This window comes from Carassius gibelio, chromosome A17 (genome assembly GCF_023724105.1).
Source record: "Carassius gibelio isolate Cgi1373 ecotype wild population from Czech Republic chromosome A17, carGib1.2-hapl.c, whole genome shotgun sequence".
Classification (NCBI taxonomy): Eukaryota; Metazoa; Chordata; class Actinopteri; order Cypriniformes; family Cyprinidae; genus Carassius; species Carassius gibelio.
Window position 1 is genome coordinate 21652629 of NC_068387.1, and position 27750 is coordinate 21680378.

At 37.3% G+C, this 27750-nt stretch overlaps 1 protein-coding gene across 7 annotated transcripts in view; it reads left to right on the forward strand.

Annotated features, from left to right (window-relative positions):
• Positions 1-622: 622 nt before the first annotated feature.
• Positions 623-27750, forward strand: part of LOC127933609 (apoptosis-stimulating of p53 protein 1) — a 33106-nt gene continuing 5978 nt past the window's right edge. For 2 of the 7 annotated variants that reach the window (XM_052530697.1, XM_052530692.1), the window contains exons 1-8: positions 6089-6313; positions 8722-8869; positions 10236-10355; positions 11102-11169; positions 22144-22245; positions 24052-24226; positions 26738-26934; positions 27519-27659. In XM_052530697.1, the coding sequence (XP_052386657.1) occupies positions 6182-6313; positions 8722-8869; positions 10236-10355; positions 11102-11169; positions 22144-22245; positions 24052-24226; positions 26738-26934; positions 27519-27659 (1083 nt within the window). In that variant the 5' untranslated portion in view covers positions 6089-6181. Of the gene's footprint in view, positions 740-6088; positions 6314-8721; positions 8870-10235; positions 10356-10751; positions 10898-11098; positions 11170-18087; positions 18477-22143; positions 22246-24051; positions 24227-26737; positions 26935-27518; positions 27660-27750 lie in introns of those variants that run through there. The other 5 variants (XM_052530693.1, XM_052530690.1, XM_052530695.1 and 2 more) reach the window with 5 other exon arrangements.

Sequence of the window (27750 nt, forward strand, 5' to 3'; positions counted from 1 at the left end):
GGCAAGCTATATTAACATTTATGCCTACAATTACACTATATAATGTTTTTAATACACGTTTTAAACCGCTTTTAAGTACGGTTGTGACTATTATCTTGTACTTCTTCTTCTTCAAGCGCTATTACTATCCCAATTTAAAGCTACCCATTTTTATTTTTAGTGCCAAATAATTTTCTCAGTCGAATTCAATGGTGATCTTTGGTTCAGATATCTATTAGGCTGTTCACTTCTGACTTATATGTATTCTAGATGTTGCAGGTACCTGTTTCAGTCATTAGTACTTATTCTTTAATTGCTAGTAACTATTCAGATATTTACCAGCATCTATTCCTGTTTCCATGCTACAAATTGGATGGAAGTGTTTTTAGACACTTCATGTATTAAAGTATTCTCATATAGCCGTACAGTAAGATAATTCATAGTCTGTAAATAGTACGCAAATATTAGTTAAATTAAAAATACGAGTAAACTATAGACAGATACGAGTAAAAGATATAAACGGAAAACGGCTTGCCATAAAAACCTGCTCAAAACGCCGAAGCCACTGGATTGGGAAGCCGCTGTGACGTAAATGACCCAGTTCAGATGGCGCATCCTTTCCCCTCATTCACAGGACCAAACTCATAACGTGCAAAGGGCTTAAATTACAGAATTGTCCATTTAACTTTTTGTCCCATCTCCTTTGGAAGTTAAAATACTTTCTGATTGATTTCGCTAGTATTCTGCCATCATGATGCCGGTAAGTTTGTAACTGCTTATAATACTTTACAGCCGCTGACACTGAGAGCTGTCTGTCAGGAACATGATTGACAGCTCTCACTCAACATTCATTCATAACCTGTCTATGCATTACGTTGGACTGCGGGATTCAGTTAGACTATCATGAAGGAATGCGGCTCTTATCGTCAGTCAGTCGTAGTAAGTATCGAGTTAGAGAAGCAGTCATACTTAAGAAATCACTGCATGTTCCAGATCATATAAAATGGGTGTGATATGGATTTTAATATTGTGGGTTGCCTGTTAGAGGGTTAAGTGACTGGTCACAGTATATCATTTTAAGTCAACAAAACAACAGTAGACTGTATGGCTTCTCAGGTTTTGGTTGAAGTCTTACTGTAAAATGTCCTAGAATGAATAGTATAGACAACAGGATCTCTTTATATTTACATACACTATGAAACATTTTTTGAAAGAAGTTTATTTTCAGTATATTTGATGAGAAAATACTACTGAAATACTTTCAGTTTTTCTAATTCTGTTTTGTTAGTTTTGTTTCTATTGTTTGTGAGTGAATTTATGAGTGGAAATTGTTTTACAGTTTTTTTCATTCACTAAACTGGCCCCCCAAAAGTATTTTTGCACTTTATCCATTCTTAAAATGTATGAATGTATATATGCTCTATTATATAGATGTTTTGTTTAAAGCTTTTTGATTATTTCTGAAAAAGGGCATTTTTGGATCAGTTTGTTAATATTAATAGTTATTTTAATATGGCTTAGAAAAGTTCTAGCATCACTATTACAATTACAGTAAGATTTCATTTTTGTTTACATTAGTTTAATGTGAACTAGTAATTAACTTAAATTATTTATTCTTAATATCAGTCAATATTATTTTCAGGATAATACATTTTTAAAATCAAAACACTGTATTTGGTAAAGTAATAGTTCCTCCACAAATGAAGATTCTGTTGTCATTTACTAATCCTCATGTTGTAAAAAAAATCTTTCTTCTGTTAAAGATAAAAGAAGCTGTCGGTAGCCATTGACTTCCATTGGTTGAAGAAAATGTTGGTTACCAACATTCTTCTTTTGTGTTTAGTAGAAGAAAGAAATTCATACAGGTTTGTAACTTAAATAACTTTAGAATTTTCATTTTTGGGTGAACTATCCCTTTAAATGTAATTAATGAACTGTGAACTATCATGAACAAACAATGAACAATTATATTTTTAATAAACAGTTTAAAAAAATCTATTGTTTATTGTTAGGACATGTTTGCTAATACATTAACTAATGTTAACCAGTGTAACCTTATTGTAAAGTGTTCCTGGATTGTCTTGTTCACCCAGTTATTATTATAAAATGCTATGTTTTTTTTTAATTTATTCTGCTTTTATTGATATTTATTCTACATTTATGTTTGGGTTTCTCATCCTGTCAGATTACTTGTACTGCCCTTGTTTCTGAGTGAGAGTGCTGCAGTTTTTGGAAGGTTTGAATGAAACATTAGCCTGTGGGGAATATTTGAAGGCGCTCTGCGGTGAGCTGTGGAAAGGTTGGGTCAAGTTGTCAGAATTCCTGAATTGTGACTAACTCAGTATTGTGTGCTTTTGAATCCCTCACACCCCAAATCCTGGAGCACTGTTTCCAGCAATTGCACAGAATACTGTCAGAATTGAAACTGCCATTTTATTTTTCATCTCCATGAGGCAGCAGTGTCCCTCAGTAGGAGGTATTAGAGTACAGATTACTGGGAGAGCCAGATGGGGTCAAGGGTCAAAGGTGAATGAAAAAAGCATCCTCTGTACTGAAGTTAACCTTTCACCTTTGCACAGGCAGTCGCATTTGGAGTTCAGACAGATTGGACTGAGAGTGGATTTAGAGTTAACTGATAGAGCTGCACACTTCCCTTGTAGTGAATTAGTCAGAGATTGGCTGCATGTTTCCGCTTTTGCCTTTAGTAGACCACATGAATAATTCTATAACGTATCAGACTCCAATGCAGACATTTGCGATTAACCTCAAGACTCTAGATTGACATGTAATTATAAAAGTACCAGAGCTTAAGAATTGATCTGCCAAACAACCAACATGCACAAATTAGTGATGGGAAGCTTAGATGAACCATGACTGATTTTCATTTGCTGTCGAAAACATGACTCTTTCTCTTCTTGTCAATGTCCAGCTATAGATTGAACAAATTGTGCCCTAGGTGAACGCACAAACATTTTGACTGTATCATCATATGTTTTTTCGTGTCCTTTAGACTCTGGCAGGCAGCTTTCTGGCTGAGAGATTACAACTTCATCTGCACTCAGAACAGAGAGTGTTGGCAGCTCAGGATCTTTAATGCATCCCATATCGCTGTAGTATGAAGCTGAGCTAGTGTGTGCTTTAGTTATTGGTCCTCACTAGTGTCATTCACATCTCCCCAGAGTCTCATTATTGAAACTGTGACCTCACAGTATTGCTGAATCTCTTGAATCTCTTGGTAACTTATTTTGTGACCGGTTTTGTTTATTTATCAATTTGAGAAGGCAGTAAATATTGTAATTTATTCCTGTCATGACAAAGCAGAATTTTAAGCAGCCATTGCTCCAGTCTTCAGTGTGACTTGATCCTTTAGAAATTATTCTGGCATTATTTTAATATACTCTTTAAAAATATACTTCTTATGAATGTTGAAAACGGTTATGCCGCTGAATATTTTTTTTAAAGTGTTCTTTAAAAGAGAAAGCGTTTGTAACATTAGAAAGTTCTGAATAAAAGTATTAAGTTATTTAAAAAAAATATATAAATATATATATATATATATATATATATATATATATATATATATATATATATATATATATATATATATATATATATATATATATATATATATATATCATACTGACCCCAGACTTTTGATGGGTATAGTGTATATCAAACAACCTGCTCTCTGGACATTAAAAAATGTATGAATCTTTTTTTCAATAAACTTTTAAACTGTAGTGTAAAGATATCATAGTTGTAAATATTATATCTGTAATTGTATTTATATTGTTCTGTATATATAGTTAACATTTTCCTGTCTAGATCTGTCTTCCTGTATACATGGTAGAAAAACTTTGACTTATGATTATTGATTATGAGTAAGAGGCCAGAGAGTCATGATTTTTTTTTCCCCTTGGAATTTACGATACTTTATTCTCATTTTCCCTCATTTTTCATTTCAGTTTCTTTTTAGTGCTTTTTCCATGCCATCAAACCCCAAACCTCCATGAAATGTGAAATCCAAACATACTCAGGTGTGTTTTTGAGCTCACTGGGTCCAGGTGGCAGACTCCTCCGTGAGAGCGAGGAGCTGTCAGGGCCATTAAATGCTCAGAGATTGAGTGTGCTGTTTACTGCTGTTAACTGCACTTAACCATGCAAGTCTTTGACCGGCAGTGAAGTGAGGGAAACTGACATGTTTCTGTGGATGCAGTCGTTGCTATGGACACCCTATTGGCAGCTCAGTACAGTAAATCAGGTGAGCATTCACAGTGTCACATATCCCATCTGTATCAAATTAATTAAAACGCTTCAAGTTATATGTTGAGAAATTTGGGTATTTGGCAGTTTGACAGTATTATGTGATGTTCAAAGTGTTTCATTGTCTTTTTTTTTTAGGATTTTCCATACAGAAGCTTCTTATTCTGTGACAGTGTTACAAACTAAAGGAAGCAATAACCGTTTTTAAAGTGGAAACTGGGCAGATTTAGCCAGCCAGACATGTCCCAGCCAGAGCTCTATTTGTCAGAACGCCCAAGACCCACAGTGACAAGGCCTGCCTGTGTCCTGAGATTTATTATTGACAAAGCATTGAGTGCTACGACTTTAGCTCCTTTTTTGGAATCCGAAAACCTTCTTCTGCAGATACTGTGAAATCACCGTGGGCAGAGATGAACATAATGCCCAGAACAAGTCCATATTGATTATTAGTGGTGTTTGTTTATGCTAAAGCATGCATCACTATTATTATTCTTCATATTTATTATGGTTAGGTATTTTTTTTCCCCCTAGTGCTTACTTTTTAAAGCTGCCAAATATTGATCTCTTTGACAATATTCATATGGCAGACAATAAAATTGAACAAAAAAATCTTATAGACTTAAATGAGGCAGATCTAGATGGCAGAATATATTGGCGGTATAGGGGCACTATTGACATGAGCAAGTAAGCAGCCACCTAGCAACTACCCAAAAAATCCTAGCAACTGCTTAGCAATGCTCGGGTAATCACCCCCTAGGACACTATAGCAACCTCTTAGCAGTGTTTTGGTAATCACTTAGCACCCTAGCAACCACCAACAATGCCTTGTTAACCATTTAGAACAATCGCTTAGCAGCACTCTGAAAATCATCTTCAGTAGATCATTATAGCAACTGCTTAGCAATGCCTTGGTAACCATCAAGAACATGTCAGCAAATAACCTGGCAACTGCATAGAACAACCTAGCAACTGCTTAGCAATTCCTTGGCAACAATTCAAAACATGCTAGTAACCACTTTGCAATGTTTCGGCAACCACTTGAGAATACCATCCAGAAGACCCTTGCTGCTGTTTGGCAATGCTCCAGCAACCACCCAAAGCTTCATAACAAGGGCTTAGCAGTGTTCTGGAAATGATCCAGAACACCTTAAGAACTACTTAGCAATGCCCAGGCTACTTAGCAATGCCCAACTAAAATAACATAGCAACTGCTTGGAAACCATCTCACACACTTTAGCAACCAATTGGAAACATCTACAGTAGAGAACATGCTAGAAGATCCTAACAGCCACTGCAACTGTCCAGAAAAAAATTAGCAACCACTTAGCAATGAAATGGCAACCTTCCAGAACAGGCTAGAAACCGTCTAGAAAATGCTCTGGCAATCACCTAGAACTACTGCTTTGCAATGCCTTGGTAACCACCTAGAACACCGTAGCAACCTCTTAGCAACCATTTTGTTTACCAATGGAAGATCGACATGTTTTCAGATTGTGTATACATGAAGTGCATTCATTCTGCACACTTCTCAGTTTGATAACGTAAGTGTTATGAACCTGGCTTCACTTCACAGAAGTGTGTGTGTTGTGTTTTAGTATGAGTGAGCATGACGTGGAGTTTGGTCCATTCTATCAGTGACATGTCACAGGACCGTCTGTGTATTGTCAACAGATACTTCTTATCTTCCCCCAGCACCTCCACTTTCTCCTTGAGGGAATGCAGTTTGGGAAAGAGAGCTTGCCCACCCTCATTGGCCCCCCTCCTCTACCCAAAATGCCCCCCCCCCCTCCCCTTCCTTGACCACTTAATGGTATCTACACTCACACTCTTAGTCAGACAGAGAGAGAGGCAAACAGACACACTCCAGTGGCTGCACACAGCTCCCCAGTGCCTGGACTGCCCGGGTCCTCCAATTCATCAAACCCAGCCTCAGAGCTCCATGAGGAGGTTCATCAGTATGGTGCTACACAGCCTGGTCAGCACCTCCAAGGCCAGGCCCTGGCTGCAGAAGAGAGCACAGGCGCAGGGGAAGGAAGACCAGAAACACAAGGTGCCACACAGGGCGACTAAGGTGAAAGTCCAGAGGGCTTAGGACAAGCAATATAAGGGCAGATGAGGGGACAATGAGGATAGAAGTTTAGGCACTTGTGTACAGCTTAAAATAGCGGGACATGTCTGGGGCATGGCAGATTCCAGAAGATTGACATTTGTTTTTACGTGCATTTGTAAGTGAGGAGTGTTAAATGGAGTCTTGCTATAGTTGGAATGGATCGCGGATATGTCAAATCAAAGATTGCTATTTCAAGCACATGCCTGTGGAGGGCTGGGATAAATTTGTTGTTTATTTCTTGCATGCAAGCTTTTCTAGTTTGTGGTAGTGCTGTTGATTGGGAGAAAATTATTATCTTGAAAATATATATATATGTTGACAGAATTCCACTTAAAATTGAAGTCTAAGATGAGTATGGGGTATATTTCCTCTTTCCATTATAAGTATATCATTTCTATGTTTTTATTTGTTTATTTATTAAGTTTATTTAGTTATTTTCTGTGTTTATTTAAATAGAATCTGGAACTTTCATTTAGTAAAAGATGACATTACATTGTAGTGTTTCCCAGGACTCACAGACTATCATTAGATAATACACAAGCTAACATGAACTAACAATGACCATTATGCTTTTTACTACATGTATAAATCTTTGGTATTGTTAGCTGTTAAAAATGTATTAACTAATATTAACAGATACACCTTTTGATTTTCAAAATTGATTGGTTAATGTTAATATAAAGGCTGTAGAAGTGTTGTTCATTGTTAACTGACATTAACTAACCAGTTAACTTATGAGGGCACAGTTCACCTTCAGTTGCTGGTCCCCAGTGATTTGCATAGTGTTGTTTTTCTTTTCTTTTTTTTTCCTCCATACTTTAGGAGTCAATGGGAACCAGCAACTGGAGGTGAACTATCCCTTTAAAATAAAACGTTACTTGTTTTTTTTTATTATTATTTGAAGGAATAGTTCAAATAGAAGGGATAGGGATAATGAAAAATCTTTCATCATTTAAGCACAGTCATCTAATTCCAAACCTGTTTTTCCTAACCGTATACAATCAATGTATATGTATATGTATATGTAGTTTTAGACACCAAACTTTCATTGCATGGACTAAAACTTAATAATATCTCCTTTTGTGTTCTTAAAACTAAAGTCATGGTTTAAATGTCATAAGGGGTGATGATGGCAGAATTACATTTTTTTTTTGATGAACTATTCCTTTCATTCTAATTGATTTACACTGTTTTTCTTCGGTTATGGCTTTGGTCCAATAAGTGAATTGTTCAGATGGTGTGTGAGCATGATTTGACTTTTTTTTTTTTTTTTTTGGCCCTGTGCTATTTTAATATGAAACCCCGTGACAATAAAATTCCAGGCAGCTGCCCAGGTCTGGATTATCCTCTGGTCTTCACAGATCACGGAAGCATTTCCCTTTCTGGATTAGTTTGGCTTCAGCCAGTGAAACAGTTTCCTTAGCTCTCTGTAGCCACACACTCTCATGTTTGCACCCCCTCATAATCAGATTATTATAGCTCTGCCCTGTAATCCAACCCTCACAGAGTATCTCTTTCAATCTGCTGCTTGCTTGTTTGGAGGGATTGTGTTACACTTTAGGAGTAAAGCCTGCCCTGGGTTGGAATTTAATTCAGATGGATTTATAAGATATACAATGTTTACATTTTTAAGTAAAGTGAAGGATACATCAATATGTTTACATTTTATTGGTGACTGATGTAATAAAACACACGCGTTGCCCAAATGCCTGGTATACCTTAAAAGAGATTTATTTATTACAGTCATTCTTACTGTCCTCCAAAGTAAATCCAAAATGACACATTTATGTTTTTCAAAATATATGTTTTAAATATATTTATAAATGCCATTTAACCAAGAACCTAAAGTTTGTATTTTTCTTTTGTCTTGATCAAAGTTTTGGGCAATTCTTAATTCAGTTTTCCTGATTTTATGATGATATTTCACTTGATTAAATATAGATTTAATAATTTGTAGATTGATATGTGTGTATGACGTAGACTTTGGTGCCCTTCTTGAAAGGTTTCTTTCCTAAATCTCCTTAGATATTTTCCATTTTGAGTGTGGTTAAAGTCCTTGCCAATATGTTTTGGAACGTGGGAGATAATAGGTCAGGCATCATGATTACTTTTTCTTGGCAGCATGTAGAATAAACATGCAATTCCCTTGATTTCGGCTCAACTTTTGAATGTCTTTTATTTCGCTCTCATCTGTCTTTGCAATTGGCACTCATTTGATGAGATGGCTGTGGTGCAGACCACTGGGAAAATTAACGTAAACAGTTCAAGAATTATGACAAGGCAAGAGAGATTAAAGAGAAGCCCACACAGTCAAAAACGTGAGGCTGGAAGTTCACTCAAAGAAAGATGTTGTTCTTTCCTCTTTACAGATGATTCTGACTGTATTCCTGAGTGATAATCAACAGTTGCTGACCGAGGTGCCCATTACCCCAGAGACGCTCTGTAAGGATGTGGTGGAGTTCTGTAAGGAGGCTGGGGAGAGCGGCTGCCACCTCGCTGAGGTCTGGAGAGGAAAAGGTACGAGTCTGTTGGCACACACACTACCGCTCAAACGTTTGGGGTCATTAAGATGTTTTTTAAAGGAAAATAAAGTGTTTTATTCAGCAAGGATGCACATCTTAACATTTATAATGTTACAAAAGATTTATATTTCAAATAAATGCAGTTCTTTTGAATTTTCTATTGATCAAAGAATCCTGAAATAAATAATGCATTACAGTAAAAAATGTGAAGCATTGATACTACTAATAATAAATGTTTCTTGAGCAGCAAATTTTTATATTAAAAGGATTTCTGAAGGCTCATGTGACAGCTTTACCATCACAGGAATAAATTATACTTTATAATGTGTTAAAGTGTAATAATATTTCAATATATATATATATATATATAATTTTTAACCCTATTTTTGTTGATTTTGGATTGGTGAGCATGAGAAACTTCTTTAAAAACATAGAAAAATCTAACCCAACCCAAACTTTTGAATGGTAGTATATTTGAACTTGAAGTTGTAATATAAATAGTCTATGTGGCTTTGATTGAATTTAGACAATATAAACTCTATTATTTAGCTTGTATGGTTGACCTATTCTTGCAGAGCAACATTTCTAATTTATACGTTTTTTTCTAGGTTAGGTTAAGTTTTTCATCTTATATTTATATTTTATTTAATTTTAGCTTTCTTCCAATAAGTTTAGTTTTACAGAACAGTAACAACTTTAAGCGATCCATCTGTGAGTAGTGTTGATTCAACAAATGACTCATGCAAAATCATATAGTGCTTTCTTGTCTAGTCTCATGAGTCAGCATTGTTTTCAACTCTTTTGAACATCAAGGACTGTTCTCTCATCCGTGGATACAGACACATGGTATATGCACAGTGCAGCTGGATTTCTACATCCTCTGCTCAATATGGCTGACAGATACATATGTATTGCTTAGCTCTTTTACATCACTAAATAGCACTGGATAGAAACGTTCATGGACCAGATCCCACAGAGAAAGCAAAACTGTCCATCACATAACAATGACGTCCTTGTCAGAGTTTGTCCTAGACAGTGGGTGGTTGAATGTGTGTCAGAACGTCTCAGGGCCTCTAGGTTTGTTTACATGGCTCCTGCGGGCCTGTTATTCTAGTGTCCCACACATGGCACACGGCCCGCACTGTCAAAGACAGTAAAGATAGCCTTCAGCAAGGATAGCCAGACCTTATTCATCTGGACGTGCCACCAGGGCTATTATGAAATAGAAAGGACATTTTCCTTTTTAAGTTTCCATACTATGTGGATTAGATTAAAATAGATAAGTATTATAACAGTTTTGACATTGACATCCTCTGTGATATGCATAGGTTTTAACAAAGAGTGTGTGTTTTTATTCTCAGAGAGAGTGATCCCTTTTGATCAGCTGATGTTTGAGCACCTACAGAAATGGGGTCAGAGGAGACAGGAAGTGAAGTTTTACCTTAGGCACGTGGAGTCTCCCATCACAAACATTTCTCAAGGTGGGTTAAAGTAATGAAAGTCTGGTCACGACAGGACATTTTGTCTGTTACTTGGTTTCTTTTTTTGTGCCGTTGTGTTTAACTACTGTTCAAAATGTTGTGGTTGTTTAGATTTTTTCATGTTTTTGAAAGAAGTCTCTTATGCTCTCTCACATGATCTTTTGGAAATTATTTATGTAATGTAATATGTAATATGCTAGTTCATTGTTTTAGTGCGTTCTAAATGAGTCTGTGAGAGCAGAGGGCGGTCAGTGGGATTGTGTACAGGCCTATCAGAGCGGCGCGGTCCATGAAGGTCTAGGTATTTCCAGAGCCTCTGACAGGATTACACATAATAACACAGCCCTGGATTTAGAGAATTAAGCTCCTGCTTATTTATAGATGGCACATTTGAGAGTGCTGGTGAAACAAAGGCTCACAAAAGAGAAATGACTGAAGGTTGGTAAATGTGTTAAACAACCCACTGTCCCGGCACAGAGTAATCGGGGTAAATATGCCAGTCAAAATTCCACTGCTGGATCATATGCTCATTAGATTCAAAGGTACCACTTTTCCTTCCTTTCTTTCCTTCAGCCATATGTGTGACTGGTGTTTTATTAATTAATATTTTGTCAATATAAAAATGCCCCTTTGTCCAGTAGCACTGATTTTGTTTGCCCACAGCGGTGGGTTTTTAAGCTCTGCAACCATCTTGACATTTTTTGGAGTAGAGGGGGGAAGATGTAATCTTGTTTTATTTCCAGCAGGAAGTCAAACTTCAGAGCAGGTCGACAGGAAGAGCAAGGGGAACTTGGACAAGCCCTGCGAGAGTGGGGTACGTTCACATTCATGCTGTTCTCCGTCACACTTTCCTTCTGGACTGTTTAAGACTCGTAATGAAGGCTGCTCACTGAGGCTTGTCGTAATTACGGTGAAACTGTGTAGCCAAAACACAAGTTCAGCACTTAAGTCAGCAGTGCTCTACTTTTCGTGCAGTAAATGTGTGTGGTTTTATTAATGTAGCAAGCCATAAAATCACACTTTTAATGTAAAGCTGCTCTTGTTTTTGGAGTGACAGATTAGAAATGACTTAAAAATCCCTTTTATCAGTCGGCAATTTTTGTGTATTCATCGGCTTCTTGGCCCGCTTTTCCTTAATTTGAGCTTTAATTAAATTATCTTTGTGCCTGTACACTTGACAAAATAATAAATTTTGGATGTATCATCCGTTGTCATATTGTCCTTGATATTGAAAGTGCAGAAAACCTACAGTTAGGTATTTCTGTACATACCGGAATAGACATAAAACTTCATATAAAATTAGTATGTAATAATAATATACAATACTTGTCTTCTGGTTTGCTCAGAGAAATTTTTCTTGATTCTTGAGTCATCTGTGAGAAAATTGGAGATATCGGTTATTATAAGTGAGTGCCGCCATTTTGCGTATGTAAACGCACTTAAACATGACGAATGTCATTTGTTTTCACATATCTTATAACTGATTGCAATGGGTAAGAAGGGAGTCTTTTTCTCACACAAAGCTACATATGGCTTCAGAACAGTGTTATTTTTGTATTATTTATGTACTACTATAGTTTTTATTAATATTTTGAATATTTTTTTTATCAAATAAGTTATTTATATTTATTGCAGTTTTAGAAAATTTACTTTAAATTTAACTTTTTTTAAGTTATTTTTTTGTCCAATATTTATGTTTTATTAGTATATATTTTAACTATTTAGAAAAAAAAGAGAGAGTAATAGTTAAGCATTGCTTCAGAAGACTTGAAATATTTCTTTTTTGGTGCTTTTTTATCTTTGGGGGGAGATGGACAGGCCCTAGTTAGACTGTACACTCTTACTGTATGGAAAAACAGTGTTCCACAGAAGGAAGAAAATTGTACAGGTTTGGAACAGTGAATGATGACAGTATTTCAATTTGAACTGTTTCTTTTAAAAATCAGTTCTGACTGTAGTTATGCTCCAGTTGGAAGTTAGAAGTTGGAAGCTTCGCAGCAGGGAGCTTGTGTGCAATGTGCTGATAAGCTCCAGTTCCTCACCGAAGTCATTTGCAGTGGATTGGTTCATGTGGCGGACACAGGAAGTTTTAGAGAAACAGAATACACCAGGTTCCCTGTTTCCCCAAAATATCACTCAACTACATAGCGCTGCATAATTTCTGTATGCTTTCTATTCCACTCTGTATGTCTTTGATACTGATCATGCAGAAAAAAATAGCTTTTTCCAAGCTCAAATATGCACATCTACATTCCTCTGTCAGTATCAATGTCAGTATGTTAAGAAAAAGGAAATTGATGTCTAGGTATATATTCCAGATCTCCAGACTGATTAACATTCCACAAGACTGTAATCATAAAACCCATAAAGCTGCACAGCTATTGAACAGGCGCTCATTGGGCCCTTCCCAGCATCACCAGTTATGTTATAAATGAGTGACACGCTCACTGATCTGTGGCCCTCCCCACGTCCCATTATGCAGCTGTTATAACAGATAATCCAGGCAGTGGGGGCATCTCTTTCAGGCCGTATCATGTGATGATATTTTAATTACATCCGGCCAGTAAACTGGCCTGATTGTATTACTCTAAAACTGTCAGCATAATATGCAAGTCTGCAAGTGTGTTCCACTTTAAACCAGGTCAAAGGGCAAGAAGGCCAAAATATGGGCTATATGTTCACCACACAAAAAATCTCTTTCTGCCCCTGATAATTCAGCAGAGCAGCTGAGAATGATACTTTACATTGTTCATTTGATGGTAATGTATTATCTATATATATTTTTTCTGGGTCTAAATACATCAGATTTATTCAGGATGATTTAAGTCTTAAGAATTGGATGATTATTCAAATCAATTCAATTCAATTTTATTTGTATAGTAGTTTAACAGTGGTGACTGAAATGTACAGAAAAATTAATTAACTATGTTATCAAACGGACGATGAACATTATTAACAGCAATCATTGTATGATGCAATAAAATTTGGTAGTTCTGTATGTTGCTTCAAGGTTGGGATCATCTGAGGTCCTCTGAGGGGTTGGCATCATCTCTTCTCAGGTGTTCTGGATCCAGACTGCAGCTTGTTTAAATCCTAGATTACGACGGGATGTCAATCCAGTGGCAAAACAGAGAAACAAATAGAGGCATAATTAGCATAGCTGCTGCTTCCACCAAGTAGAATTAATTTGTTTAACCCAAGCTATAAAGAATAATAATGTGCATTTAATCAGATATAGCTGCAGTACAAGATTGAGATACATTATTTGAATGCTTAGCCAAAGAGATGTGTCTTTAATCTAGATTTAAACAGAGAGAGTGAGTTTGAACCCAGAACGATATAAGGAAGGCTATTCCTGAACTTGGGAGCCAAATACGAAAAAGCTGTACCTCCTTTAGTGGGCTTTTGTATCCTAGGAACGACCAAAAGTCCAGTGTTTTGTGACCTTAGGGAGCGTGATGGATTGTAGCGTGGTAGAAGACTAATTAGGTCTTCATAGACAACCCCCTTGCAGCGCATTGCAATAGTCCAGTCTAGAGGTCATGAATCCATGAACTAGCTTTTCTGCATCAGAAACAGGTAACATGTTTCGTAGCTTGGCAAAGTTTCAAAGATGAAATAATGCTGTTTTTGTAACATGGGAAATATGGTTTTCACAAGACAAGTTGCTGTCCAATGTAACACCCATATTTTTGACTATAGAGAAAGTAACAGTACATCTCTCTAGTAGCAAATTGTAATCTATGAGATTGTGTGTAGTGTTTTTTGGTCCAGTAAGTAATATATCTATCTTATCCGAATTTAATAGGGGAACATTTTTTGTCATCCAATCTTTTACATTTTTTACACACTCTGTTAGCTTAGATAATTTAGAAGTTTCATCTGGTCTCATTGAGATATATAGTTAAGTATCATCAGCATAACAATGGAAACGAATCCCACATTTTCTAATAATATTACCAAGGGGCAACATGTATATTGGAAATAGCAGAGGACCTAGGACAGATCCTTGTGGCACTCCATATTTTACTGGTGATAAATGAGATGACTCCCCATTTAAATAAACAAAGTTGTGTCAGGATCTTGGTAAGGGAGGAACTCAGGTGCAGACAGGGATTCTCAAACAAAGGGTTTATTACAAAAAGGGGAAAACAAAACCCACGAGGGGGAAAACAACAGCTAGGGCAGGAACTAAACAACTTAACAGGGCAGGATTGATAAGACAAACAAACTCTTGACACTAACTACAAACACTCACGGTAATACAAGGACTTCAGAGGGTACAGCACAATCTCACACACGATCACATAAGTAGAACACATCTGAGAAACACAATGAACCGACGCAGGACAGAGCACACTAGGAGATCTAAATAGGGGGAAACAATTAAGACACGACAGGTGTTACAGATAGGACAATCACGACACGACTAGGATAACAAGGGGGGCGGGGCAAGGGAACGAGACAACACAAGCACATGGCCCAAAGACAAGGCCATGCGCTTGTACACAAAACACGGGTCTGTCATGATCCTGCCTCAAGACTAGGAAAAATCAAGGACACGAGGGCAGAATCATGACAAGTTGTACATGTCAACATGTGTTGTTTGCTCATCTGAATGCTTTTTTTTTTAAGCTCAGATGTATGTTAGATGAATGTACACTACAGTTTTTTTAAAGACATGTTTTATCTTCAAGGCTGCATTTATTTGACCAAAAATAAAGTAATATAGTGATAAATTATTATTTAGCAGCCATTACTCACAATTTCTTATTATTATCAATGTTGAAACAGTTGTTCTGCTTAATATTTTTGTAGAAACTGTGATGCATTTTTTTAGTTTAAAAGAAATGGGGATTATTTGAAATATAATTCTTTGTAAAAATATCAAAGCTTTACTGTCACTTTTTTTTATTAATTTAACGCAAATTTGATAAATAAATACATAAATGTAAATTAAAAAAGTATTACCAACCCCAAACTTTTAAATGGTAGTATATGCTGTTAAGTGTCAAAAATGTCAGATTTTCCTTTAAATTGTGTTTAATTTATGCCTTTATGTGTTTAATATCCCCTGATGCATATTGCACAAAAAGTTGCTTTATGTAACTTTGCATACTTAGTGACATAAAAAACTAAAAGTTTTGAGACCGAGAATTACATATTTTTGGTCAGATATAAATCTATAAACATTTTGTGAAATTGTTTAACCACTTTTGCTGAGATCATTATTTACCACAGCACTATTAAAATTATTTTTTAAAGCTATTTAGTATGCATTCTTAAGTGGCATATAAAAGCAAAGAGACCAGAGACACTCTGGTTGGTGTCTTTACTTTAAGTCAGACTAAGTGGGCGATTCTTGGCCAGAATAAGCTGCAATCTGGACAAAACTATTATGCTGTGACTTAAAAGTCTGGCTATGCAATGATGAATGAATAAAGAGATCTTTCATCAGGCACATTGTGGTTTTCAGGCCTAGCCTGTCTGGCAGCTGAACTTATCCCACTCTGATATCACTATCATTGACCTTCAGTCTCTATTTTTCTGCCTCTAGATGCTCCTGTAACATTCAATGTGATGATGCTTAGAGTTACCATTTGGGTTGTACTGCACCTCCTGCACCTAGCAGATAAATCCTTATTAGATAATCAAAATTCACTGTAAAAATGTGAAGTTTCATCCGTGAATGCTTAGCCCCTTAAAGTTCTCAAATATCTGTGCATGTTGTCCCTGAGGGCGCTTTGCATAGTCATGAAAGAGCAATTTGTTTCTGCCTAATTTGTCATTGCATTTGAAGACAGCACTGTGAATTCTTCTAATTATCATTTAGCACTTTGTATGACATTTAGTAATTCTCAATGGTTTTCATCTAGGACCCAGACCCAGAAACAAAAAGCATCCTTGAAATCAAATATTTAAATTGTTTATTATAGTATCATTGTTACTGATTTGTTCAGTGGTGATTATGCACCTATGGTTTGCTACTTATTTGTCTAGTTGTTCTCTTGCATATGTCTATTTTATCGCAGAACTCAATCTCTAAATGCATATTGTTCAATGTATACATTTAAGTTGAGAGCACAGATTTTGCCCTGTGGCACTGGCTGTTTTTTTTTTTCAGCATATGGACATATGAAGGTCAGTCATGAGTGACTGGGGTCAGTACGTGGCTCTATTAAAATGCAGAGGCCGCTAAATGGCTGGCTCAGCGTTATTATTGCACTTATTTACTGTGCCCATTTCAGTATAAGATACCTCTTCCAACTGGCACAAACACAAGCTTGTTCAATTACTCAGGAATATGAATTAGCCCACATGTGCATCACATGATCGCCAAAAGAGATGCATTTTAGAATTTTACATTTTAACCCTGCTGCTTCAGCTACTTATTGAGATCTGATAGAATTTTAATTTGTAATGGCAAAAACTTACAAGGCAAGGAATTATATTGTCCATTGAATATTTTTTTTAAACTGGTGTCATGACATAATCAGTGTAGCATGGTACTTTTTTAAGTGGAATTGACGTGTTTCATTGTTAATTTAATCAGCTTACTCTTGTGCATTGGAAAGCATGCTGCATTTAATAGCCCGCCCATGCTGTAAAGTTGTGTCGCAGTTATGCAAACATTAAAGGCAGATTCTCTGAGACTGTCACGCATCTGGCAGTAAGTGAGTGCGGGGCAGCTGTGGCGCAGCACAGGCAGTCTGACAGCGGCGCTCCCGGGAGAGGAGGTGTCGTGTGTGCGTGCTGTAGTGATGTCCGATTCGCGAATGAATCATTTCTTTCAACCGGTTGACTCGGATCACTTGAACCGATTCGCTTTGATGTTGTGAATTCTCTGGACCCTGTTTAAGTGAGATATTTGGGGCGTAGAACACTGAAGCGGTTGCAGCGATTACATTAATCGCACCATTATGCAAAGCGATTCGCTGAAATTAATCGGATTCGATGAATTGTTAAACCGTTTCAGGGGCACAGTCACCCGATCAGAAACATCTGGCCCTATTTAAATACTCTTTTAAAAATACTGTTTTGGTTTTAAATTGACATAACTGTCCACAAGCTGCATGTGTAATAAAGAGTGGCTACAAACGTCGTTTGTCAAACGATAAAAGATTTTGTTTAGAAGTTTTGTTTTCGACTAATAAGTAAGTAAATATCCATGATCGGTCCTCTAAAAAGCTTTCTGATTTTCTGATTGCTTTCTGTTTTGCAAACCCCTTTGATTGTTTGCATAATTCAAACAGAAGTGCATAATTCGTGAATCTTTCATCGCTAGTTCTGATTCTTAACATCTTAACATCTGTTTGCTTACATTATCAGAGAAGATGATTCTTAGGTGGGTAAATGTCAATCCCAAAGGATTTATCAGTGATATTTTATGAGGGGCGCAGCAGGGATAGATAGTGAACCGAACATCTTCTCCTTTTTTTTACGATAACGATTTACAACCGGTAACGATTCAGTCTGTGTTTTAAATGCACCTTTTAGACCGGGTTGGTAAAGTTGTTCAACCGATTCTTTGAAAAGATCCGACTCAAACGAACGATTCGTTCAGGAATTGGACATGACTACTGCAGTCTACACTCCAGGCAGGAGAAACACTCACTCACATTAAAAGCGAGAGAAGTGCTTGCACGTCAAAATTGAGCATGAGGGGGAAAACAAACTTACGCAGGTCCCATCATCACACATTCACGTTAACATTTATAAGGGTCACATTTTAGTGTTTAATGTACTGTAATTAAACATCAGAGTCACGAGACTGTTAGTATGCAAAAACGCGTAAAGTCAGTCGCGCTGAGTGGGGATAACACTGACAGCCTGACTCATCGCTAATGTACTGGATGACTTCACTCCTGCTTTTGGGAGAGGGGATTGCGGCTGTGAGTGTGACTCTGGGGTCTCATAACGAGCACAGCACCTCTGATACTACAGCTGCACTGCATCCCTCCACACAGCGCCCATGCTTTTCTCATAAGAGACTCGGAAACGCGCTCCTGACTGTTAGAAATGGAGTGGAATCACGTCGAGACTGTGCAGGAATTCACAGCTGAAGGACAATGCAGCAAAATTAAGGTCCGGTCATGCAGAATAACATGGGACTCTCACCAGGTAATTTCAGCTCTCATTTGTGAAGGTCTGTGGTGCATTGATCTGTTAAGCCAGGACTTTGGTTAAGCACAGAATTGGTTTACTCAAAATTTCAGCCTGTGTGTTTGTTGATCAATAGGAAGAAGGATTGACCAGTTGTGAGAAGTGTCAAAGTGCTGGATCAGGTTACTTTGTTGTATAATTATATGAGCTGGCAGTTGTAGCCTATGTATTGGGAAGGGATGCTGTCAGTTGACATAATATTTGGGTAGTTGACATTTCAATCAGTGAGTGTGGATAATGCTATATTTAATCTGCAATTACTTTAAACTATATCTTACATGTTATTGTGCATGCGGTTTTAGTGATCTCAGTGGAGAGACTACATCGGATATGCTCCTTTTAACCATTTATGTGAGCTCCAGAAAGGTGAAAAAAACTAAAATAACAACTACTAGTCTGACTATGCATGCACAATATTTAAAATGATTTAAATATCCATGATGACACGACCATCATTATTTTGCAGTTGTAGCTAATTTTTATAAAATCAGAGCTCATTATCACTATTAGTTGACTAATGGTTACCCTACAACTGACATTCTGAGGAAAATGCTTTTATTTAATAATTCATGGGCCATAGATTACATGTGGTCTTATATTGAAAATGCACCAATATGCTTGATATATATTTGGATAAAATTGAAGTCTTGGATAAATTTGCTTCGACATTAAATCATGTTACTTTGGCCTTCCATAATAAGTTTGTTTCATTAAAATATATATCACCTTCCCATTTTTCAATCACATAGAGTTAATGGGCTTTTCTGAATATATGGTTATGTGATAGAAATTGTGCTCAGTTTACAATCTGAAACATATTACTTCTCTCTCCCATATGTTATTTTCCAGCTACCCATTTACAGGTGTGCCAGAATCAAGCAGGTTCTCTTTTCTATGAAACTGTGATACAATAAGTGTGATGAATTGATTTTTGGTGGGAACTGACTTTTTTTTTTTCAGTAGCCTCCATGTCAGACCATAAAAAGTGCATTTGTGAGAATTGTTGTTGTGACAGGAGGGACTAAAAGTACTCTAATTACAGCTTATTTGTCAGACAAGATAAGAATAGCAGTGGCTGTGGGCAGGCGATGACCTAATAGACTGTCTTATGTGAAAAAGGGTGAAAAGGAGTGATGTTAAGAGAGAATTATGTCTCCTGTAGATAACACTCTATGAGGTACTAATATCTAATATCACTCATTAGATATTTCAAAACGTTCCTCACATACTTCAGTTTATGCAGCACTGGGTCATAATCTAATGGGTGAGTGTGTTTATTACATTATGAATGATCTCATCCTGAGTAGGGCCTGTTCCCTCAGAGCCAGCAGGTGTTCACCAACACCAGAACGGCCCCAGGGGTGACCTCATTTTCTGTGGATAGAACCACACTTCAGGCATAACCATTCACAGAGTGAACATCTAAGGTTACTAAGAACAGCCTTCCCTGAAAGAACTGAGATTTTTCCCTGAAATAATGTGTATTCTGTATGGCAGAGCAAGCCTTTGTTTTCTGATGGTTTTCTGATGGGAAACAAATTATGGATAACGCATTGTTGCCTGACACATGTTGTCCGACGCTTGGCTAAGTGTTTCCTTCCCATTAGTGCTTTCCCAAGATTGACTTATGGTGTGTTTAACTCATTTCAGAAAGATTTTATTAGGAGTTGAACACACATGTACGCCATCACAAGGTTGGAATCATGAGCAGGAAATTCTGAACTTTCTTTAAAGCCCAGAGTTTCCGAGTTGGGTACATGTCGGAAAGAAAACATCCGGAAAACATCTGGATGTAACGGATGCAGTGTCTGTATTGACAGTAAATTTGTTTTGATTAATGATATGAAATATGTGATGATATAATTTTTTGTATTTACAAAAAAATGAAAGGTAGCTTAACGCAACAACAAAGTAGTTGGCGATGTCACTTTGTAAAGAAAAAACAATACATGCCTGTGCACAACCTATAGACTTAACATGAAATACGCATGTGCATGACGTCACATTTTTGTAGTTTACACGGATTATGTTTTCAAAAGTAAGCATTTTCAGGACAAAACACAGTTGTTGTGTAACTGACAGGCCAAAACGTATAAACAGTTTTTCCATTTTTTTTTAAGATGTTGTGTTAACGCCCCAAAAGAAAAACATCGAAAAGCAAAAAACACTCTTGATTGGCATTTTTTATTCATTATAGAAATGGTACATCGCCATCTTACTTCGACCAAATGACTTGAACACATCTGCCATCGTAATTACGACTTCTAAAAAAATCGAACTTCCCAGGAGAACTTTAATGCACCAGCATTCAATTAATCGTGATTCATTTAAGTAATTGGATGATCCAAAAATTGATGATTTCAAATACTGATTCTAAGGGGTCCTGCATTAGTCAATCAGTCAGTCAACAGCCATTAAGATAAGCTTTTTTTCCAGTTTTAATAGACCTGACTGCAGTTGTATCGACTAGAAAAATTATTTCAGAGTTGAGCATTTCTATGTTATCTGAAAGCACAGAGATCTCTCACAGGATATCTAGTGCCAATTCCATCTTAACTGGCCAGCCCCAATTTTAACAAGGACTTGCAACATTGAGTTTTCTAATAAAATCTCAGTGATGACTCATTGAGATAATTTAGATAAATGTACCCTCCACTCGAAAAATGAGGTTTTCTGACTCACTAGGGCCTGTCAGATAGGTTTTAATAATTGTAAGTATAACACTTGTACATTGAGCCAGTTATGGGAATTGATAGAAGACAATGACTCAATTATTTTGAATGTCTGCTATGGCCTACTGATGTTTCAATCAGACTATCTTGGATTTGTTTTATGAAATTTCAGAACATTTGGATACATAAACTCTTGTTACCTGTGTAATTGAGTGTGTATGTATTTGCTTACATCAATAAGTATGAGTTATTGTTATAGAGTAGAGTGTGTAGGTGAGTTCACACAATTGCAGGACATAGCATAACTGTAAGCATCCTGGTCACTCTCTCTAGGTATTTCCTCACGATTCTATGGTGATTTCTAGCTGAGTTTTTGGTTTGTCTGTACCTGTTGAATTGTCGTTTACTGCAAATATTTATTTGCACCCAGGGCCACAAAGCTGAAATTAACAGCTTGGAGCAATTTAAATTCTAACCTGGTTTTAACTAGTTTCAAATGTTCAATGGCGGTGTGTTTGCTGGCTTAAATTAGTATGAAAATGTACAAAACATATAATGATCTTTTAAGAAGTAAACCACTGGCTGATGTGTTTAAAAATAATCAATTAAATTAACCAGAACTCTATGAATTTATTTTGAGTATGGTCTGCTTGAAAATATGTTGAATTTGATATGATCCAAAGCCTATTTAGTTATTATTTTATGTTTCATTTTTACAATTTTGTCATCATTAATTTGCATGAAATGTATTTCCAGCATTTGCTTTATACAGTCTGTTGACTACTTGTTTGAAACTACCTTCTTCACTGTTTAATTCAAAAGATGGGGGGGGGGGGGTTATTTTCTTGTAGAGATTTCATTGAATAATTGCAAGTTTTATTTGTTTGAAGAAATGAAGTCCAGCTTGCTTGTGTGCAAAGCTTAAATCTATGATACTTTGTGTTTGTGTGAAGGTGGGGAATCCGCGTGTGGAGTTAACGCTGTCCGAGCTGCAGGAGATGGCAATGCGACAGCAGCAGCAGATCGAAACTCAGCAGCAGATGCTGATAGCTAAGGTAGGCGCCACCGTAGGAATCCTCACATCTCTTTATTTATTCATGTCTTCAGATACTTTTTCTTTTCTTATGTCTGAACTGTTTAATTGAGAAGAAACTGTTAATTTCCAAAATGCCTCTTTTATTTATGTCGAGATATGCATCTTTCATTTTCAGATCTGTTAATGGTTCTGCTGACGTTAAATTAAGACCCCTGTGGTCTGGCATAAACGGGTTTACACGCATGCATAAGGGGCAAACTGTACGTGAACATATGGTCATGTCATCTGGAGTGCATGAACTGTCATGTATGATTAATTATACTAGCATGGTTCCATGTCAGGAATTTTTAAAAACCCTTTTAAATGATTCGCATTTTAAATGTGCAGCTAGTGCACTCAAGCCTGACACCATTCGGTTATTTGACTCTTTTGATACTGTGTTTTGAGAACCATTTGTCTTTGTGATTGAGATATTGTCTTGAAGTGTGTGATAGTTTCACACTTAGGTCAGCGGTGGAGGGAACTATGCGTGTTGTCTGGATGCAAATTACTTTTCCTTAAACAACAACAGGAAAGAGAGTCCATTCACATAGGAAATGAGATCAAGCATGTAACTGCAACTGTCAGGAAGAGGGAGGACGTTAAGACCACTGGAGATTGTGGGTCATGTACGTGTGTTCGTGAAGGTGTAGTCAGTTCCTGGGAAAAAGTACCAGAATGCTCTGGAAATTTCAGACAGGCAACACAGGGCCAAGCTATGATCTCGGAAGTATATTCGACTGTGTATTTCATGAACGAGTATCAATCGACTCACCTTTTGTTGTAAGGTACATGTCTGTTTAGAACTTATCAGGTAGAGGTGTTTGTTGTATTGCTGTTTTATTAATTTTGGTTTTATCAATCAATCAATCAATCACCTTTATTTATATAGCGCTTTAAACAAAATACATTGCGTCAAAGCACCGAACAACATTCATTTGGAAAACAGTGTCTCAATAATGCAAAATGATAGTTAAAGGCAGTTCATCATTGAATTCAGTTATGTCATCTCTGTTCAGTTTAAAAAGTGTCTGTGCATTTATTTGCAATCAAGTCAATGATATCGCTGTAGATGAAGTATATATAGTATTTCTGTGGATTGATGACTTTATTCATTATGTAGATGAAAAAAGTGCATGTATATTTCCACAAACATGTTCTATGTAGCTTTAAACATAGCAGCGCTGCAGTTAAAAACATGCTTTGCTTGTTCGTCTGTTCATTAACACTGCATTGTGTCAAGTCAACACTCTGGGACTGTTAGGCCTGGCTTTGTGTTTGCTTATTCTGAAGCAGAGCTGAAAGTGCTAGTCAGCACAAATGCCTGTGTTTCCCTCCACTTTCTATTTTAGTCTCATTCATCATCCATTCATATAGGGCGTTATGTCACAAAACCCCCAAATAATTTAAACTTTAACACAGTTGGAGTAATTACAGTATTATTTGCCTTCATTTTTTGTAGTTAGAAACATGTTGTAGATTCTCTGCTAAAATTTAACCTTTGTCTTTGTATTCTGTAACGACTCTGAAATTAAGTTGATGATCTTTTATTTCCTGTCTCTTTGTTTCCTCTCTCTATTTTACCTTCTTACCTGGTCCTTCCTTATTGTTTACATATGGTTGTCTCGCAGCTTTCCACTGTGCGTAGTGAGGTGCGTGGAAGGGCTTTTGTTGATCGGTGACGTGTTTGTTTTGACAGTCTGTGGAGCATGTTCCCTCCCATTTAGAAATTGACTGTCACCCTCTCCTGTCCTCTTCTACCATTCCCTCACCTCTCTGAGTTTAGGAGCAAAGATTGAGGTATCTGAAGCAGCAGGACCCACGTCAGGGCCAGTCCGTGTCTGAGAGTGAGAAGCTCCAGAGGTTGAGGGAAAGAGTGGAAAGTCAAGAAGCTAAACTCAAGAAGGTCCGTGCCATGAGGGGTCAAGTGGACTACAGCAAACTCATCAGCAGCAACCTGTGTATGTACAACCATGTTAACAGAATTCATAGTATTTTATAGAGAACTCACTTTATAAATGGATTTAACTATATGTTCTCTCAAAACTTTAAAATCGGATGTGTGTTTATGTGTATATGTTTTTTTATTTGGATGATCCACTATTATACCAAGTACAATATCAATTCTTTACTGAAGTATCTGATATTTGTTTTTAGGATGCTGTGGCGTAGTAGTAAAAGTCAACATAAAATCAAAAATGAACATCCCCTCACCGATCTCTTCTCTGATTATGTATATTTTGGTACGAGGGCTGGCGAAAAAGTTGGAACAACGGCCAAACAATTTGAACCCCTTCCCTCCAAAAACTTGTTAATCAAATGATGATCACAGCAATTTGCAAATGACAGTGATCCTATCAATTAACAACTGACAAAATCAAGTCCAAATCAAGTCTAAATGTTTACTTGTTTTAGAAGCTGTTTCATGTGGTTATACATCACAATAAGGAACAAAATTGGTCACATGTTCCAATTCCTGAAGTGAAGTGACATGTGGCCAAGTATGGTGACCCATACTCAGAATCTACATTTATCCCATCCAAAGTGAACACACAGCAGTGAACAACGCACACACACAACGTGAACACATACCCGGAGCAGTGGGCAGCCATTTTTTCCCATAGTCTGCCAAGTAAGTTACACTGTCACGGTCCAGAGAATAATAATAATAATTATAATAATAATAATAATTCCTTACATTTATATAGCGCTTTTCTAAGCACTCAAAGCGCTTTACATAGACAGGGGGTATCTCCTCATCCACCACCAGTGTGCAGCATCCACCTGGATGATGCGACGGCAGCCATATTGCGCCAGAACGCCCAACACACACCAGCTTACTGGTGGAGAGGAGACAGAGTGATGAAGCCAATCAGCAGATATGGGGATTGTTAGGAGGCCATGATGGTCAGAGGCCAATGGGCGAATTTAGCCAGGATGCCGAGGTCACACCTCTACTCTTTTCGAAAGACATCCTGGGATTTTTAATGACCACAGAGAGTCAGGACCTCGGTTTAACGTCTCATCCAAAGGACGGTGCTCGTTGACAGTATAGTGTCCCCATCACTACACTGGGGCGCTAGGATCCACACAGACCACAGGGTGAGCACCCCCTGCTGGCCTCACTAGCACCTCTTCCAGCAGCAGCCTAGTTTTCTCATGAGGTCTCCCATCCAGGTACTGACCAGGCTCAGCCCTGCTTAGCTTCAGTGGGCAACCGGTCTTGGGCTCCAGGGTGATATGGCTGCTGGCAGAGAAGTATGAAAGGCATCATCAGAATAGTCCATCTGCCATCAGTGGTTCAACCGTAATGTTATGAAACGACAAAAATACTTTTTGTATGCAAATAAAACAAAAATAATGACTTTATTCAACAATTCCTTTGTCAACTGTCTCCTCTGTGTCTCTCCACATCACTCAAACTGCCTACGCTCTTCTGTGTCAGTTTCTGCCTGTATTTATACTTTGATTTGAAAGAAAACAGCACATCCTTGTGCTGCGGCTGACACAGAAGAGCCTACAGTGATGTGGAGAGACACAGAGCAGACTGTTGACAAAAGAATTGTTGAATATGAATATAAACTGAAAGTCATTATTTTTGTGTTCTTCTCTTACAAATAGTATTCTCGTCACTTCATAACGTTCTTCATAACTACTGATGGCAGATGGATTATTCTGACAACGTCTTTCATACGTTTCTGGACTTTGACAGTTTAACTTACTTGGCAGTCTATGGGACAGTCACAAACCTCCCGGTTTTCATCCAAAATATCTTAAATTGTGTTCTGAAGATGCACAAAGTTTTTATGGGTTTGGAACGACATGGCAGTAAGTGATTAATGACTAAATTTTCATTTTGGGGTGGAGTATCCCTTTAAGTCTCAGAGTTGGATTCAGGAAAGTTGCTCATTCAGACATCACAAGTATTGAGTCACAAGCCATCACTATTGTGCCCTTGAGCAAGGAACATTCTCCAGGGGGATTGTTCCTGTACCATTTCAAGGAAACCGTGAACAAAAATGATCCTCTAAAGAAATCAAATTCTACTAGGTCTGAAGCTAACAGTTTTTACTATTGTTAGACCACACAGTGCAATTTCATCCCATGTTCCAGCTGCTTTTGCCATCCATTCCGTCTGTGTTCCTGATAGTGGACCAGTCTGAACTTTAAAACGGGGAGTTCTGGTTGGGGTGTGGTTTTCACCCCCCATGACATTCATGAGATAAAAACAAAGATGACAATACCATTCCATTCTATTTAAAAATTGTCTTATGACATGTGGACTTGGGGAGTGGACATCTGACCAAGCAGCAATTTGCACTGAACCTCACTCCTACACACTTGCGCGAACACACACCCACTTGAAAACGCCAGATACTAACATGTGTATGAAGCGAATCAACAATTGTGCGTCCATTTGCACACCAAGATAGTATTTTTTATAATCGGAATACTTCGTGTGTGTCGTTCAGCTGCAGAAATCGAGCATGTTAGCAGCCTGTTCCAAGAAAAGCAGGCAGAGCTGCAGTCAGCTATGCTAAAGGTGGACCAGCTCACACTGCAGTTAGACGATCTACGACGGGGACGTCTCAATGGACTGCAGCCTCTGGAAGGACTGGTGACCAGCAATGCTACTCTGGAACTACGTAAACTCTACCAGGAACTGCAGGTAGGCATTTTGTGCTTTAGACAGAGCTAAAAAAAAAACTACATATTTAAATGAGTCAGTTTTCTCTTCTTACCGTCCAGAGACTACAGTACAGAATATTTTAAAGAAAGAAAGAAAGAAGACCATTGGTTGGATTTGTTCAGTTTCAGTCAACTCATAACAAATCTAATGACCAAAAACTGGAGTAAAAAAAAAAAAATCAATTCAGTTTATCTAAAATATATGGGTCTCACTTGGGAAACAGCAGATAAATAAACTTTATTTTAATCCATTAACGCTGTTTGATCATCAAAAACTATTTCATTCCAAGCAAATTTTTCAAAGACTTTAATTGTAATGTGCTTTCCTGTTTTGCCACACTTGTTTATTCTTTCCTCAATCCTCTCTGAAGTTGTTTGTGCTACATTTTGCACCCCATAGTGATACCGCATACAATATTCAGATTATCAAGCCTGTTTTCAAACTCAAAAGATATAAGTTGCATAAATATGCAACATTTCATGAGATGGTAAAATATTTAAATGCAGTAACAAAATCATCAGTTCTGTATGCATGTGTTTGACACGTGTCTTTATTAACATTAGATCCGAAACAAGCTAAATCAGGAACAGAACAGCAAGCTACAGCAACACAAGGATATGCTTAACAAGCGTAACATGGAGGTGACCATGATGGACAAGCGTATTGGGGACCTTAGAGAGCGTCTCTACAAGAAAAAAGCAGAGGCAAGTGAAATAGCCTGCAGCTGTATTGCCACGCACAGTTACTGCACCACATCTGTGATATTACATTAAGCAGCATTGTAAATCATTGCTT